Source organism: Lytechinus variegatus, chromosome 4 (genome assembly GCF_018143015.1).
Source record: "Lytechinus variegatus isolate NC3 chromosome 4, Lvar_3.0, whole genome shotgun sequence".
NCBI classification, from domain to species: Eukaryota; Metazoa; Echinodermata; class Echinoidea; order Temnopleuroida; family Toxopneustidae; genus Lytechinus; species Lytechinus variegatus.
In genome coordinates this window covers 13,523,958-13,542,587 of record NC_054743.1, presented here as the reverse complement: position 1 = coordinate 13,542,587, position 18,630 = coordinate 13,523,958, and the positions used below count along the sequence as shown (strand labels likewise).

The window sequence follows — 18,630 nt, the reverse complement described above, 5'->3', positions numbered from 1 at the left end:
AAGTCGCACTTAAATGTCTACGCGTACTTGATATGCAACGCGCAATCTTATTGATAGATACGCAGTAGTGCGCGTCCCCATGACACGATCTGACCAATGCAGTCAATCCTTTCATATCGTATGCAACTCAGTATTTAAGAGCGACTCTAAGTCATACTTAAATCTTTGTGAAACACCCCCCTGGATGGTTATTAGTTGTTTTTAGTGTGAATAACAAATTAAAACTGGCATGTAAAATATCAAAGTGATGAAATTGCAAATGGATTAAACGAGATATATTTTCATTCATGGGGTATAAAGAACGTTTATATTTTGACTACATCACTCAATCTGAAAATCAAATGATCTTGCAAGCATATGGAAAATGGTGTCTAAGAATTATTATACTAAATTCTAAAATCATGAAGTAAATATATATGTCAGCATATTGTTTTGTATTTTCTTTTTTCATTTTGTGCAAATGATATTTTTGTTTTAACCCAAGGATATTTCAATATATTTCTGAGCAAGTCAATACATAATTCACAAATTCAGAATTAGTAAAAATCGTCATAAAAATGATCAGTGCAAGTGATAATTCAGGAAAAAAATCTGAGGTTAGTGAGGTTATCATCTTGAATGTTAGCAATGAACCATCTATTAGTATACCTCCTGATTCACTGATGAGATCTGCAGCGTGCATGATGATATATCAGGCAAACACACGTGCATGGTGCGTGTGATACATGGATGAGGGTAAAGTGATTGACATTGGAAGACAAAAATACGTAAAGTGGGCAATGAAATGGGTTCAAAAATTTGATTAATCTCTGATTAAATACCAATAAAAATAAGTGCAAATTATTGAGTAATATGTCAAAAATATGGTTAATCTTTCAATGGTGAAAATGTTGTGACTTTTTAAAGCATTTTATCTTCAGCAGAAAAATAATAAAAATCCTTACAATGTGACAAATTAATTGGAATTTCATACAATTGAAAAAAATACTGTGCAACATTGAATTTTGACAGGTGATTCAGAAAGGCCTGTTAGATATGAGAGAATCCTATCTCATACTTACATGGCCTATCGACAGGTGGGACTATAAAGGCACAAGCAAATTTGAAGAAAATTTGAATCAGAAGTTAAGAACACTCTAAAAGCCATGGATCCAGTTCTTGGTTTTTCTTTAATTCTCAAGCCAGTATAATTTTCTGATATTGCTGGGACCCACTTTACAGAGGGTATCTTAAAGATCTTACAGAGGTTATTTTCAATATCTCCAATATTCAACTTGATATAAATGTCAAATGATAACAGGACATGGCATGAATTAATCCTAACCCACTAAGGCCATGGCCTTGAACGATCTGTTGATCGACCTAAATAACAAAAAGATTTAAAAAAACCCTCTCATATTTTTTTGCCCCTTTTAACTTCTATTTTCATGCTAAAATATAGAAATGTGCCTAATAGAAAAGTGGCCAATCTCTTAATAATTCAGTTTTGGCCAAAATAATATTGGGAAATTAATGAGGATTCAATTTCTTTTGCGGAATCTATTTATTTCAGTATACAAAAGATGAACACTTCATATGAATTACATACACAAACAAAAATATTAATAACCCTTCACCTTCCAACAATTTACAAGTTTATCAAACTACACAGATGGACACAAACAAAATCAATTTATGACAATGAGTCTGTACATAAACTACACTGGACTATTTACACTGCAATCATGTCATGCTTTTGAGATCATGAATAAATGATTTTGATAATTTACTTCTATTAATAGAAGAATGATAATATCAGCAACTTTTAGTACAATTTAGCCCAATCCAAAGCTTTTTCTTTCTTTTAAAAAATAACATTGCATCTCAAAGTTATTACACTGTACTTAACCATTTGCTGATGTACACAGAATGGAGTGCTGCAAACTATCAAGTTCCACAAAAGTTAATACATATACATACATGTACATACATAATGATGACATTAAATGGATATATATATATTATATAATGCCAATAATATAAAATAAGCATGAATTATTATTACAATGCTGCAAGGTTTTCACCAAGTTGGACAACACCACTGGACATTTGCACCAATGTACTAATAGAGATTACATATTGAAATGGCTAAAAGCATACAATGAAGTGCATCCAAATATCAAAGCAATTATATTACTAAGATGATTCGTTTGTGATTAAGATAAAATGCATATATGTTTGATTCCTATGATTCTATAGATAAATGGGTTACCTGGGCGACTCTGGCTGACAGGTATCCCAGCTATGTTCTTTGTAAGGACGTCAAAGTTAAATGCCTTCCAAGCAAAGGTCATCTCTGGGGTCAGACTCTCGGTGAGTGCCCTCCGCAATGTGTTATAAAGGGCATCCTTGAACACCTTAAAAAATGAATGGGGAAGGAAGTTAATGCGAAAATTTAGAATTGGAATGGCGAATATAAAGACTTTATCCAGCATCATATAGATCAATGGTTAGCACCATGATGGAAATCAAACATAATCTATATAAGGAACCAAACTCAAGAATTGGAAACCATGTGATCCCTTCATACATTGAAGTTTGTTCATTGAAATGAAAAGAACAAAAATAATAAATACCTCTTCTCTAATTTATTTTACTATATCAATAAGAGCTCACCTCATGATTGTGTATGACAGCCAGGGTATTGTTGCGTACAGGACAGTGTAGGAGGCTAAGTTCCTTCATATTGGCATTAAAGAGTTCCTTGTTGTCGAAGTTCTGGATGGCATTACCTATGGTCTGCATGACCTGCATGGCCTGATCTACAAACCGACAACTCTCCTGAAAGAAATTCGATAAATCAAAAATTTACAATCAAATTTTCTTTTTCTACATTTGGTGAAGCCAAAATGTGGAAGTGTCGTTGTGTAGCGGTTCTGACTCTCGCCTTGTAAACAGAGAGGCATGTGTTTGAATCCAACCATGGCCTTGCGTCCTTTGGCAAGGTACCGATCCCCACTTTGCCACTCTCTACCCATGTGTTAAATGGGTACCAAGTAGGATGTGAAAGCCTACGTAGTATTCCTAGCAATTGAGTCTTGGAACTCTTGTTGGAATGCTCCCCAGGGAGTGGAGAAAGTGCAAACATGCCAGAATCTGATGACCAGGGTAATAATATATCTATAAAGCACTTAGAGAGGTTGTTCTGATCTTAAGTGCTTTACAGAAGCGGATTATTATCATCTGATACAATGATCATTAAGTATCTAGTTCTTTGAAAGAGGGTTGGTTACCTTTGTGAGATGAGTCATGACAGTTTCCTCATCTCCATAGACAAATGGTACAGTGGAACAGAGATGGACATGGTATCCTAGAGGAGCTGTCATCATGAAACGAAGGACATGCCGTCTGAAAAAGAGAAAGAAGAATACATAGTTTATGGAAAGAAAATTAACACAAAACATCAAACCACCATAGTCATTATTCCTATGAGCACTCATCTGCAAAAGTCTGTCTTCAGCAAGGTACCATCAGATATTAAAAGGGAAAACTTACTGCTCTGTCTGGTTGTATGCTTTTGCAGAGCTTTAGGAGTGAACTATGGACATGTGGCTTAAGTTATTAATTTTTACAGAAAATAAAGTTATGGGAAGGCAATGATCTTCACGAGAAGAAAATTTTCCCTCTAAATAATCTATACAATATTTTAATATAGGTATAATGAGCCAGGATAGCTCTTTACTTAGTGCAATTACAGAGCATATCAGTTGACTGACCATGGGGAATTATACTTAACTAGTTGCAAAGTCCAACAAGCAAACAAAAAAGGAAAGCAATATACATGTATGCAGTGTCCTCAGGCCTTGGAAGGACAGTACTCACCCAGGAGGCAAGGTAAGAGCAGCAGCCTTTGTGAAGGTGGAGCGAATCCTCAGGATGGGTTGTCCAACCACCAGACTCTTCCAGGAGTAAGGCTCAGCTACCAGGAGACCGGGTGTGGTGGGTGTCACAGGTGTGTCTTTGGGAGTTATGGTTGCTGGAAAAAAAATCAAAGATATCACAAATAGTGATTTTCACTGTGTGGTCTTGGATATTCCTACAATGAACAGGTTTTGTTTCTAAAATTATCAAGTAGGCAAGGCTAGACTAGGCTGAGTAAAAGCTAACGACTGTAAACGGCTTCGTCATTATTCAATATCAGAACCTTGATTTGATCAGCAGGTTAAATAGTTAGTCCTCTTTTCACTGCAGATACCAAAATAATAAGATTTTATATAACAGGACTCATGAGTTCTTTGATACAATCTAGACAACTTATACTACAGTGTTAATGGTTTACCATTCGGTGCTGAAACAGCCCAGGGTATATTTGCTACTATTGATTGAGCCCAGCCACAACAATTACTTAACATCGCTCAAACCCAAGAGCTGTTTTAAAGCAGATCCTGATTGCAACTGCTTGACATTTCTAAAACCCTCAGGCTGTTAACAGCCAAATCTTGATCAGCACTCACCATCAGCCACACTGCTCGATCCAGCTATGGATTCTGTATCCTTGAGCTGATCCTTTCCTCTTGTAGAGCTATGGGAAGTCTTGGGTAGGTCCGCAGGAGGATCAAACCACTTGGACAATGATGAGAAGCTTACAATGATCTCAGTAGGCTCCAGATTATCAACGACTGCCAAGTTCAGTGTGTCAAGGATAATTGATTCTGTATTTCACTTGCTAATTCCGTCCAATCTAACTTTCATCCACCATCACTTATATCGAATCCTCTTTTAACCAACAATGGCTAGTTTCCTTCTTCCATTCTTCGCCTCTTTATATCATGGGCAATTTTTGATAGGTAATTTGTGTTGACAATCATTCACAGAGCAATACAAAATGGAAGATAATTTATAACTAATAGTGCCTAATAAATGAATATTCAGAGAAATGATGTTACACAATTATACTATCATATCTGGCCATATCGGTGGGCCCCAGTACTGGTGTGGCCAGCTAAAAAGGAATGGACAGTACTGGAATTCATTTCAATACATCATTATATGGATGAGTATTCAATAATTTTTTATTACAGAATTTCTTTTAAGCAAAAAATTAGACATTTTTTTTTATCCATCTGACAACCTGTATAATGTTCTTAGTGATTTTTTTTAAATGTATTTCTTATTCCACACATCTATTTAAAGTGTAACCTATTTCTGATGTTGGTAGTAAAGGATACACATGTAATGAGGAGATCGATCATCCGTTGTGGTCTGTAAATAGAAAATGAAAGATAAATTATCCTCAAAATTAACTTACTGCCAAATACAATTAAATTTCAAAATCAAGAGAACTGACTAATAAACATTACCTTTTTAAATTTTATATAGAAACCATATTATGAATATAAAATACAAATGAAGTCATATTATTAAAGTATGAACCTGGTAGATATTCATATTTCCATTTTGTCATTGTTCCATTTTACAAGGTATTCTCAATGGCCTGTATTCTAAAAGTTGGCTTAATATATTTGACAATAATTTTTTTTTTCATGATATAAGAGTTAAAATGGACTTCAGAATATGGGCTAATGAATCTAAGTCATCTGTGATAAAGGAAATAAAATCAGGCAAAAGAAATTGTAAAAAAATCTTTAATGAATCTTTAATAATTCAGATTGAGAATAACTTATTGTATAAATAAAAGTGAATCATTGTTATGTGGTTGATGAAACTTATGTGGTTGAGCAAACTTAGAAAAGCAGAAAAACAGGAAAACATTTCTTTCGAAAATGATTTGATGTTCACATGCGTTCAAAATAACTCCATAAAAGAAAATATAATGCATGCAGATAGTCTGTGAAGTGATACAAGTGCTCAACTTGGTAATATATAAAAAGAAATTCATACAGAACTTGATGATAGATAAACTAAAATGCTACTGAAAAAAGTTGATGATGATTAACTTGACAAGTACCAGTAGGTATCCTGTCCATAAACATTTTTTAAATGATCTCTCATGCACTTATATATGGATCTAACCCATTTTTAATTTACAGCATTGCTTATATCCTAAACATTAATGAATTTCAAGTAGCATTACAAGAGAATAATGGTCAAATTTTATTTGAGAGCTATAAGTCAGAGACAGTGACAAGGCATTTTCATTTCTATCTTTGCAAAATGAAAAGTAGCTTTAATATGTAATGAATGACAACTTTTGACAATTACAGACAAAAATGTGTTTAAAGCCATTCCAAGTCAATATAAAGTACAGTAGCAACAAATTGATGCAATTCTTGAGCAGTTTTTTTTTTTTTAGAAAGGAACAATAGGATCTCCTATTTGAAAAAGCAAATTTGTAAATATGTTACATTGTAAAAGGTTTAACAATAATTTAGCCAAACATTTTCCCCCCTACTTTATTCATAATATTTGGCTAAGGCACCAAGAGTCAGGAATCCCTCAAGCATTTTTCAATGTTAATTCTCCTTTTTCAGCAGAAATGAAACAAAAGGAGAAAGCAGAAATAGCGTTTTGAATGACGGACGCTAAGCTGGATTCCTGCTTGTAAGATGCAGCACAGGCAATTAAGTAGTTACACTTTGTGACGTCTACTTAGACATGACGAAAATCTCTCGTTTGAGGGCTGTATACCCCATTTTTCCTTATCAACAAATATCTTCTCCCAGTAATACAAATCCTATTGCCCTCAAGAGATTAAATTTAAGTATAGAAACACCTGTTTCTTGACCTCGGTCCGCGAAGATAATTCACCCCAGCATCTACGGTCACAGCAGGGGGCCACACACGATGGATTGCAATGTGTGTAGTTCCGGCGAGCGCATGGCCATGGATGTATACACGCGTTGATAGAAAGTTTTTTCTTTCTTTCTTTCTTTCCTTCCTTCTTTCTTTCTTTCTTTCTTTCTTTCTCTCTCTCTCTTCCTTCCTTCCTTTCTTTTTTCTTTCTTTCTTTCTCTCTCTCTTCCTTCCTTCCTTTCTTTCTTTCTTTCTTTCTTCCTTCCTTTCTTTCCTTCTTTCTCTCTGTCTGGCTGTCTAATTCTTTTCTTTCTAGACTTATTTTCTTCCTTCCTTTCTTTCCTTCTTTCTCTCTGTCTGGCTGTCTAATTCTTTTCTTTCTAGACTTATTTTCTTCATCCACCCCCTTTCTACACCTCTAAAGAACGTGCATTTGCCAATCATATCTGTAGTAAGGCCTATAAATGTCCTTTTCTCAAAGCTGAGGTGTAGGCCTATACATAGAACATTAAAATACAAAGACCAGCATTATGAATCACAATGTTTGGATAGCATTTCAATGTTCTATTCATATCTATTCAGAACGTTTTCTAATTCACATGCGTTATTAGCAGGTGATCTTCTTTATCTTTATCTCCCATTATTGTTCTTATTTTGTAGGCCTATAGCCCTCTGAAATACCTTTCTTGGTTTCATGTTTTCTTTCAGATTTGTTTCCACCAAGGCGCGCCGGAACACTTTCAGTTTTTTTTTTTTTGGGGGGGGCAAAATCCCGAAGGGGGCACAATATTTTTGAAAGCGTGAGATACGGAAGCGATCGAGCGGGAGAGGGTGTGGTTGAGGGTGTAAAAATTGAGTGTAAAAGTTGCGTTTCTAAGAGCATTCAAAAATAAATTTCTTGAGAATTAAACAGTCTTGGGGTTCTTTTTGATCCTGTTTCCTCCCTTCTGACCCAGACTGGTGTTTCTTCATGATCAGGGTCGCAGTTCCAGCAAATTACGAGCCTTATTGCAAACTCTATTGTTTTAAACCAATGTAATATAGGCCTTTTAAAGACTTTAAGATGACAAACATGACCGTATGCATCCGGGGGCCACCGATCGAGAGGGCAAAATTCACCCAAAGTGTGCACGAAATCTTTCAATTTTATTCTAGAAAATGCAAAAGCTCCCCCATCACCATGGGCGGAAATCCCAGGGGGACAGGGGGACGCGTCCCCCTACCATTTTGGAAAGGGGTACATAATATCAAATGTCCCCCTACTATTTGTGCTCTTTTATTATGGAAAAAATACATAATTTCAAATCGAAATTATATCCTCGAATTTCGAAATATATATAAACAGATAGTTTTTGTTAAGAACTTGGTTAGGAAAAGAAAAGGCATACCGGCCCAACTATTCTCCAACTCTCATCTAGCCCTATATACCAGCCAAAGAGTGATGACATTGATGACATCGATGGCCATTGTCAATTTCATAACTAATAAAAATGATGAAAAAAGAAAATCGCCTCTGAATTTAGTGCATAGACGGTTAGACGAGAATGTTCCATACCCAGTAAAATCATACCTTTGTTAATCCAATTCACTTTCCCTTTATTCCAAATTTACTTGGAATATACTGAGAATATTTTCATTGTTTGCGTACTCAGTATAAAGAATAGTTTTCATGAGTTATGATTAATCCTTCACAATGAACTTTAACTATGCTTTATCCCCCAAACTTGTTTTTAAACACTCTATTAACGAGACTTATACTCCATTTTTACACAAAATTCCTGCCGTGGGAGGGGTCATCATAGGTAGATCAAGGGGCGAAGCGGCGGAAGGTGAGGCGAAAAATAAGAAGAAAGATAGGACCGGGAAGAAAGTTGAATGATGGAAGGGAGGTGAATAATTGGGAAAAAAGAAAACTTTCAGGACATGTTATAAAGATAATAAAATCGCTTGCGCTTTGCATAAATACACAGCCATCTTTTTATTTCAAAACGTGCTTGATTTTTTTTCAATTTTTTGGATCGAAATATATAAAATCAAATCATTTATCTAAGAAGATATCCATCTTTTTCATAATTTGTAGGTTTAGATATTAAAGAAAATTAGCTTGCCATTCGGTTTTAGTCTGAACTGTATTCATTAAAAGGTTAAACGTTATCACACTGTAATAAGATGGAAAAGGGGCTTTTCAAAGGTATGTTTCACAGAGGAACTGTTCGTCAAAAGACGCCAGGCTTACTATGATAATGTAATTGCCCCGTCAGGGGCAAAATTGTTTTGACAATAGAAATGACAATTTTTGGGCATAAAAGTGCTTTCATCGTATACTTTTGTCCTTTAATTATTTAATAATGTATCATTTTTCTACTTTCAGGGGGGCACATGGGGGGTGGGGCAAAATCTCGTTTTGCCCCCCAAAAAAAATTTATTGGGGGGGGGGGGAAAGTGCCCCCCTGCCCCCCCTCGCTTCCGGCGCCCTTGTTAAAGATATATAGAGAGAAATAGAGATGGGGTGGAAATTCCACCCCATCTCTATTTCTCTCTCTCTCTTTCTCCCGACAAAAAGGACAGGGCGCTAATTTTAATCACCTCATATTAGCAAAATGACAAATTTTGAACTAGAAAATAAAACAGACATTTATCACAATCAAATATGGGCATGTTCAAATGGGTCGCTTGATCAAAGATAAAAAAGGACACTGCAAAAGAACTTTCACTATGAAAAGGGGGCTAAGGGGGGGGGGCAAAAAACAACTTTTTTAAGTGATTATTCAACAAGATGTACTTGAGGAAGGGGAACATAAATGGGCACTGAAGGGATCGGGGTTCAACGGGCACGCGATTTTGTAAACTAAGACACGTGATCGATCTTTCCAACACTCCATCTTCCCAACTCATCAATTGCCTGAACTCGCTCTCCAACGATGAACATTTTGACTTACAAAAAAATTAGCACAACATATCTAAGTTAGACATTTAATGGTGGAAACTAAAAGTATAAACGACCCAAAACAAACGGTGGAATGGATGCAGCGCACATGGGCAGTTTACCGGAGAACCACGTATGGTGCAATAATACGTTTGCGATTAAAAAAATAGTTACAGGCATAGTTTGTATTTAAATTATGAATAAGACTTTGGGGTAAAAAAAATAATGATTTCATATTTTTGTGCATATCAGCAGCATGATTATTATACTTTGTATGTTGGTATGCCATTACTACTATTTTCGAACGTTAAGACTGTATCATTGCGCGAGTGAACCCATTTTCTTGCTGGACGGACAGAAACTATGCATGCATCGCGGTCCTTGCATGCTAAGCATACCGTAATTTTTATTCGCTTACTTTCCTTATTTCAAGGTCGATTTTCTTCGTTCGAAATTGAAAATGGACTAGCATTGGATGTCTGAATGTAATATGCCTTTGAAAACGTGTTTAATATCGAATACAATAATTTCATTCCGAAGATCCTTCTACAGGCAGACAAGTCTTACGTAATAGCACAGCGTTGTTTATCATTTCGTCCTTGGCTCAACGCTCATTTAGCTGGCCCGTGGTGGTGAAATCGAGACAAGGGGATTACCTGGCCAAGATGGGTTTATCGGGGTTGGAAAAGTTGTTTGAGATATTCCAAACGCAAATCGGGGTATAAAACCGCAGTTTGCAGTCCGAAGTGAGGTCGAGAATCAAACGGGACATTTTCGTAATGGAGACTGTATGCATCTGTTTTTGAAGCATTCTACTCGCTTTTTTCACTGTAACTAAAATGATAGGACAAGCACTGTATTCATTTCATATTTTGAATTGATGTAAAAAGATTAATCATTAATAAACCTATGGAGAATCATAAACCAGATATGAGAAGTATTGTTTCCCTTATTCAGAAATTAGTCAAATTCATGCTGATGTACTGCATGCATGTACTACTATACTAGGGCCTGTAAAATAACATGGGAACTACATCTCCCAATGCCTGTAAACTGAGGGAGCGTATGACTGAGTACTGGATATCTGAAAAGTATATAAAACAGGCCAAAAGAAAGACAAGGCATCAAGGGCCCTTAACACAAAACTTGATGACTGATTGTACAGCTGATTTGTGCCCTTGATTACACACGATGGTCAATGAAATCAAGTTTAACAATAGGCCCAGATATAGGACATAATGTGTTTGGGAAGAGAGATGTGCTGCAGTGAGAATCTTTAGAAAGGATGTCGGAAGCCAGTGTAAGAATACTCCATCATTAAAGCACCATGTGAGAGTGATTGTAAAGAAGGTGACAAGAGTGAATGATATGATCTATCTTTGAATCTTTCACCTTATGGCCCTCAACGTTCAATGCTGCTCCTCGCTATACATACAGGATAGGAGAAGAAAACCAAAATCAATCGCAACACACGTCAATTGGACATTAGATTATCGTGAACACAAATTTTCTTCTTTCAAGAAAAGGATGAGAAGGAATATTCAAAACAATTTGAACCGGATGAATAGTGAATAAATGACAATGTAACATCAAATGTTATCTCACAGACTCACACAGCAAAAAACATACACAAATATACTTTTGGTTCCCCTCCCCAATTCGCCAGGGAAGATAAAATGATGCAGAACTATTCACATTATGATTTTTAATGTTGCAAAGAATTGTAATCATTTGTAAATGTTTCAAATCAATTGTAAAACACTTTTAAACCTTAACCTTACAGCCACACTTTGATTCTTGATGACAGCAAACAAAATTTCCTATATTTACAAACACTTGCCGTTCAGTGAGATACACCCTTCACATGAGCTGATGCACACCAGAGGTTTTCCCTTCCATACAATGGCAATCAGTGTGCATCATTAATGTCGCAAACATGCAAAACCACTATATTGCCATATATCATTCCCCATTAATATAAATGCAAAATAAAAAAAGAAACGTCTTAAAACCTCAAAGTTTACAAAACAAGAGGCGATATATCATTGACAGACCCAATATTATCTATGCACCAAAATTTCGATGTCATGTAGCAGTGCATTCCTAGTTGCCATGTTGTCACGGTTAAATGAAACTTACATGATGTGGTGGTGATGGACTGAAGGGCATCCTAGCAGGAGTCTGGGAGGTCATCGACCCACTGGGATTGGTTGGACCACCGGGAGCAGCAGACTTCTTTCCAGCAGTAGCTTGTACATTCTACAAAGATGAATGAGGTGGAATATTATGATGCAATGGGTTCATTCATATTCTATTGAAAGCACTTGTAACTATTCAAATATCTTGTATTTTTCGTTTAAAACATACTTTTGCTTTACCTCTTGTAGTAAAGCAAGAAATCTGGTATGCATTCCAATTTTCAATTGTCTAAAAAAAGAAGGCATTTACATACATCGATTGTACTTGTAACCGACTATCTTTTACCTCATTGTAAATTAACTTTTTATAACCAACTTTTGATGTTCTTTTAATACAGGAATTAATCTAATATGCAATTTACTTCAATCTAATTAACTATTAATACGAAAGATATATATTTATATACATTTATATCAAATTTGATTTAGTAAACATCCTTCTCACATGAAAATCATCAAGCACTATATTGATCTTTCAAAGAAATACATCTATCATATGCAATTTATTTGGTCGAAAAATGCTCTAAATTATATCCAATTATTTCTCATAAAGACATTTGATGCCCCCCAGCAAAAAAAATAATAGTAATAATCTATTAAAAATCTTGAATAAATTTGTAGTGCTTGATAAGTTCTATTGTGGAGATACACATAGGTTAAAACAAGGATTATGACAACACAGACATAAACACAGTCCTTAGATAACACAATCAGAAATTAATAACATAAAATCAATTAGCTGCAATCACCAAAGGAGATGACATGAATAATCAATACTGAACAAGTTTGCACAAAACTCGTTCAATTCTTCATTTTCATTATGATTTGAAGGGAAAAAATCCAAACAAAACCTACATGTATTAAGCATATTGTCATTCACGTTGAGGTTATCACATTCATATTTGTACAATTACAGTATATATGCCCGACTCCGATATACACAGATAAATCTTAAATAATTTGTCTCTATTTTCTAGTTCATATGAAAAGATGTATTTTCTCAAATCTTCAAGGGAAGAGAATTTGTGAAGTGAGGTAAAAAGGTCGATTATTATGGAATATCCCTTTTTTATTTCCCATATCCATTTCAGAATGCAACAGAAATGGCCACTTGACAGCAGATGGCATACTAAATGCCAATTATGTATATAAAACAAATAATTTATATGATATGACATGAAATAATATTTGTATTATAAACCATAACCAAGCACCATGAAAGCTTAGACATCAAAAGAAAAGAGTGAATAAGCACCATCAGACTCAAGAAGAAAATATCAAAGGCACAAACATTGGAATTGAAGATGAAAGGAACATGATGTGAAAATACTTTGGAATATAAATAAAGTTAAGCTAAACAAACAATCTTCATTTTATACTTCCATGTACAACATCTAGCCACCCCCCCCCATCAAAATGTGGGGACCAAATATTGATATGTGGATGTTTGCTTTTACTACTCTTAAATTTTTATGTTCAAAACTAATTTGCATCTATTTCATCTCAAGATGGAAATTAGAGGTTGTTGTATTGTTTAATCACAATTATTTGTGTTCTACAGTACAAATTTGCACCTAATCTCTTCATTTTTACCTTAAGTTCTGCCCATTCATTTTTAGAAAGATAAAAAACAGCAAGAAGAACTGAGTCCCGTTACACAAGATTAGCAATTGATCATACGCTTGATTTTTACGATTGATTGTACATTGCAGTCAAGGAATCAATCGTAGAAAAACGTTCTACGATCATTGCTAAGCTTTGCGTTATGGGCCCAAGGTGAGAAAATAGAGATGAAAAGCATTATTTGAAGTATGAAAGATTGATCAGATGGTTACCACAAGAAAAAGAGAAAAATTTAAAGAGCAGTGTCGTGCCACACTATCCAAACTCAGCAGTGTCCAACTAAAGTATATAAGCCGTCAACAATTTCAACCTGAGGTAAACTTCAAAGAAAACAATTCATTTTTAACTCATACCTTCCCTGCCATTTCCTTTTGAATTCATCAAATAATTGTGAGCATTTGGTGAAATGGAGATACAATGAAAAAGGACAATCACATAATTGATGAAACAAATGACATTTTCATGTTTGTGTGTATGGGGGGGGGGGGGAGTGTAAGGTACTTCAACAAAATTTGAGTCATGTTTAGCCACAGCTTTTAGTGAAAAGCACACTCGGCATTCAATTCTACAGTTTTGTAACTAGACAAAATAAGCTGTGCACATGATCTTTTTGTTAAAACACCTAAACACTGTACAAAAAGTAATAATCACAATATGCAATATTAAGCCCACATACCAGCTATATAATATGATTTTAGACAAATTTAATATCCCGTACATCCCAGTTTACATAAAATGATGGATTATTGCAATGACTTGTTTTGCCTGATAACACAGCTGTATGAAAGACAGGTATAGTAGCAACAGGTAAAAAGCAGCCTCACAATGTAGGTTACAAGGAATTAGAAATATTGAAATGTGTGTGACCAATTGCTCATTGTTTCAGCTTTAGATTCCTGGAAAATCATGCCTTCATAATTATTATTTTCATAGACAAAGTAGAAACTAGTGTCATAGAAAGTTTCTTGCTTTTATTTATTCTTTTTTTTCAAATCATAATTTTTGCAATTTCTTTCCTTTAATCTGAATTAGGAAATGAAATATCTATAGAAAACCCGAAAATATACAATACTTCATAGATTTGGGCGTTGTGGAATAAAACAACCAACTGAATGAAATCAATCTGTGTCTATACTCACTAAACAATTTTAATCAGAATAAACCTGTAATAATGATGAGGCTGCATTTCTTTATGTTGCTATGCATAGCATATCCATCAAGTTAGCATATATGTGCATTAAGTTTAGCAATGTTCACACAAATTTGCACCATCGATTCATAATTGGATGGTGTGTTTACATACAGTGTCAGCCAATATGTCAATGTTTGTAGTAGTTCTCTTCCTGGAAGATGTTGTAGTGTTCTGCCATTAATGAAGGAAATGGAAGATTTAAATCAGTCTTTGGGACAAATCTTTTTCACCCGGGCAAGTGCCAATAATAGGGTAGATTATATTCACTTGAAAGGAAAAAAACTAGATATTTTAGGGGGAATATGACTGTATCAAGAGAGTTATCAGCAAAATTGAATTTTTGGGTGTTTTTATTGACAGAGATATTAAGAAAATGCAAAACAGCAGTTTTGCATTTTTACAAGATTAAAAAGAAAAATCTACAACCGTCCATTTGCCACTCTATTTTTAAAACTTTGCTTTTCCTTTTCCTACTTTTTATCCAGATATACTTTCCTATATTAAAGTTTACTGTTAATTCAATGTCAGTGGGCTATCAAGGGAACGTGCTATACATAATACATAAAACATCTGTCATTATAATAGTAGCAAATGATTATAACATTTTCTTTTAAGTTGGCTTGGAATTGGTAAATCAATCAAACAAACAATTCAAACTACTAGATAAAGAAAATGGAATTTTGCACTGAGATGTATTCTAATAAACTCCACACAAATCTGTAATTAGTGGGTGTCAAACAAGTAAAAAAAAAATACATGTGTAAAGTCAAGTGCACTCTGTAATGCAAAATGTGTCTATTTTATTCACATGTACACACACTGTTGTGAATTAAGATTATACTGGAAGCATAACTTTCAAACTGTGTGCGAAAAATATATGGTTAATAGCTGTGGAATAAGACATTGCATGTATTAATATGTATCAACAAATCATATCACTTTTATACCCTTTTTACACAGGATTTTCTTAACCCCGGACTATCGCTAACCCCGTACTATCCTTAACCCCATACTATTTTTTTTCCTTTTTCACACATGCCAAATTGTTATTGCTAACCCTGGATAAGTAATGCTTGCTTTTTACACACGAAACTCGCTAACCCCGGACTAGTGGTTTTTGTCGATCATTCGTAGTACAAGTACTTCACTCGGACACTTTTTACACACGCTACAATTTCCTTAACCCCGTACTATAGGTGGGGCCAGATTGCCATTTAGCCCCACCTATAGTACGGGGTTAAGCTTAGCCCACTTTCGTTTTACACATGCGATCTTAACCCCGTACTATTGCTCTTAGCACCGCAATTGGTGGGATAACCCTGCTTTTTTGCAGGGCCAAATAATCCCGTACTATAGGTGGGGTTAGCCCACTTTGCAAAAATGCTGTGTAAAAAGAAAGTGGGCTAAGCTTAACCCCGTACTATAGGTGGGGCTAAATTGCCATTTAGCCCCACCTATAGTACGGGGTTAAGGAAATTTTAGCCTGTGTAAAAAGGGTATTAGATAAAATGCTTGAAATAATATTCTAAAGACAATGCACATCATATATAAATGAGTAAAAGACGGTAGGTGCTAGTGCTAAGACTATTACATTACAATTCCTGGAGTTGATTGAGTATTACTGTTTAGCAGACATCTATCAAATATATAAATTATTTTTACTGTGTAACAAATATAATGCTGAAGTGTCATCATTAAAAGCACTGCAAATCTATTGTGAAAGGCAATCTAATTAATGCTCCAACAAGATCAATTCATATATAGCTAAAAACAAATTATTGTGAAATATATTGTCGTTTCCCTCTGAAAAAAAATGTGTTTTTTGTGGGTGTGGGGGCGCAGGGCAATAAAGTGAGGACTGTGTCTTGTCATGAAACTTTGATTTCTATTCACACTTGTATGTGGGAACAGATTTTCTTTTTTTATGAAATCATACAATATTTTAACATAATTTCCTCTGTACAACAAAATCTCAATCTTGTGCATAAAATGAAAGGTTTCCTACAAATCATAATTGCACTTAAATTAATCTACAGATGGAATATAAGTAAATGGCAATTAATGAGTGGTGTTTAGTGGGGTTTTTTTTGTGCAACAAACTTCAGTCAGTGATAAGAACATACTGGTTCCTTGACGCCTCGAGCACTAGATGGATGAGCGACCACGCCCGGTAACTCACTCTGGTAGCATTGGAAAGGGAATGTATCAGTCAATTTGAGTTTGGAAGAAAATCACTAGATGCTATATACATGTGTTATAAAGGAAGTTCCTCTCATAAAAAAAACTTACATGTATACAAAATAATATAAAGCTTTTTACTATTTTAATTAAAATTTTTACCAGGAGTGCTAATTAGAGAATTGATGAAAAGGTTGTACTCCCCCCCAGAAAATGAGTTATTAGATAAATGCCCATTAGGGGGTCTTCTTGTCCAAAAGGCTTATTTTCATATAGATTCTATATTAAAAAAGAGCAATATCCTTGTTTGTTCTGAAAATATAACATAATGAGCAAAACATTGAAACTGAATTACCTCTTTCTTAAGTTTCTACAGGTATTTTGTTTTATACTAATTCAATTTTCAATAAAATCTGCCTTATTTTCAAATATCATCTTATGTAAGACATAGAGTGAAATGGAATCCAAATATAATCATTAGCCTCACCTTCAGATCAGATACTTTGTGTGTGCACATATAAGAACTTGGCTTGTGGAAAATATATAGCGTCCTGCAGAGACAAAACAGTAAAAATACATTCAATTCCTACATAAACGGTGTCTAAGAACTTAGGTACCAATGTGGAGTCATAGTTGGTTTAAACTTATTTGTTTCATCATTAGAAAATAGTACGCATGTATAGTTGTTGTAAACATGCTTGCTTCTTGATTTTCTGTAAAACTGAATTGTTTCGTGTTCGATTTTGAATAAAGTCTTTCTATGACAGAAAAAAAAGAAGATTTTGACAACTCTCGGAATAATCTAAAATTCTATTGTAACTTCCTTGATTATATTTTCAAATTTATTTTCAGAAAATGTGATTGATCCTACTTTCTCACCCCCACCCCCCTAAAAAAGGGCATGGAAAAAAAAGAAAGAAAATTCCAATAATCTTTTATCGATTGTTATATTGTATCAAATATTTACTTTTTACAATTTTACCATTTTTAGAATAACGAAAACAAAAACAAGTCACTTACTTGAAGCATTTGCAGAAGTCTTCAAAGTCCATCCAGACTTTCTTATCGGCCTGATTGACCTCGACCTTGTCCCCTGCTGGAGTATCCCCATCAACGAACATCACTGACCCCTCCCCGAGGGCAGACCGGGGTACACCATCTGTCATAACGGAGAAGGTATCAGGGGGTTGGTCCATGTACCCCTCACTGGTACCGGGGGGTTTGAGTGCCCCACCCAGCCCGCTGCCTCCATCTGTATGCATGTTTGGGTGTGGGAGTCGGGAGGGGGTATATGATATTTCGAGAAGGGGGTGTTGTGGGGAGTATATATATCAGTGTAAATGAAAGGGGAAATAAGGGCAAAGAGTGGGGAATAATAATGGAGGAATGATAATAGATGTTGCAAGGAGGGACTGTGATACAATGTTTACTCATCTGAAGAAAATAATGGTATATGTATATATTGTATATAATATAATAATGAAATTGATCATAGATTAATATATCTCATGAAATCTAAGGTAAGCTTGGTTACTTGTTTCTTTTATTTTAAAAAAAATACAGAAATGTTCAGTACCAGAATTGAAGTAGTTACAATTAATCAAAAAGATTTAAATGTACTTTTAAGATTTTACTTTTGTTGTCTATTACAATCAATATCTATTTTTATGTTAATCATTTTCACATAACCAATGAATCAAGAAAATTCAAAGAAAGAGCATATCTTCATTCAAACTGAGGCTTTTTTTTTAGTAATACTGCGAGAAGTAGAAAGTGTACTA

The 18,630-nt window shown here is 34.8% G+C and overlaps 1 protein-coding gene across 5 annotated transcripts in view; it reads right to left on the bottom strand.

Annotated features, from left to right (window-relative positions):
- The window catches only part of LOC121413438 (androglobin-like), an 81,353-nt gene that overhangs the window by 27,432 nt on the left and 35,291 nt on the right, over positions 1–18,630 (bottom strand). For 3 of the 5 annotated variants that reach the window (XM_041606254.1, XM_041606257.1, XM_041606255.1), the window contains 11 exons: positions 17,870–18,101; positions 17,337–17,400; positions 16,795–16,851; positions 14,783–14,842; positions 11,798–11,917; positions 5,208–5,241; positions 4,494–4,658; positions 3,862–4,015; positions 3,273–3,387; positions 2,656–2,820; positions 2,252–2,396 (listed from right to left, as the gene is read on the bottom strand). In XM_041606254.1, coding sequence (XP_041462188.1) covers positions 2,252–2,396; positions 2,656–2,820; positions 3,273–3,387; positions 3,862–4,015; positions 4,494–4,658; positions 5,208–5,241; positions 11,798–11,917; positions 14,783–14,842; positions 16,795–16,851; positions 17,337–17,400; positions 17,870–18,101 — 1,311 coding nt within the window. The remainder of the gene's footprint in view (positions 1–2,251; positions 2,397–2,655; positions 2,821–3,272; positions 3,388–3,861; positions 4,016–4,493; positions 4,659–5,207; positions 5,242–11,797; positions 11,918–14,782; positions 14,843–16,794; positions 16,852–17,336; positions 17,401–17,869; positions 18,102–18,630) is intronic. The other 2 variants (XM_041606256.1, XM_041606258.1) reach the window with 1 other exon arrangement.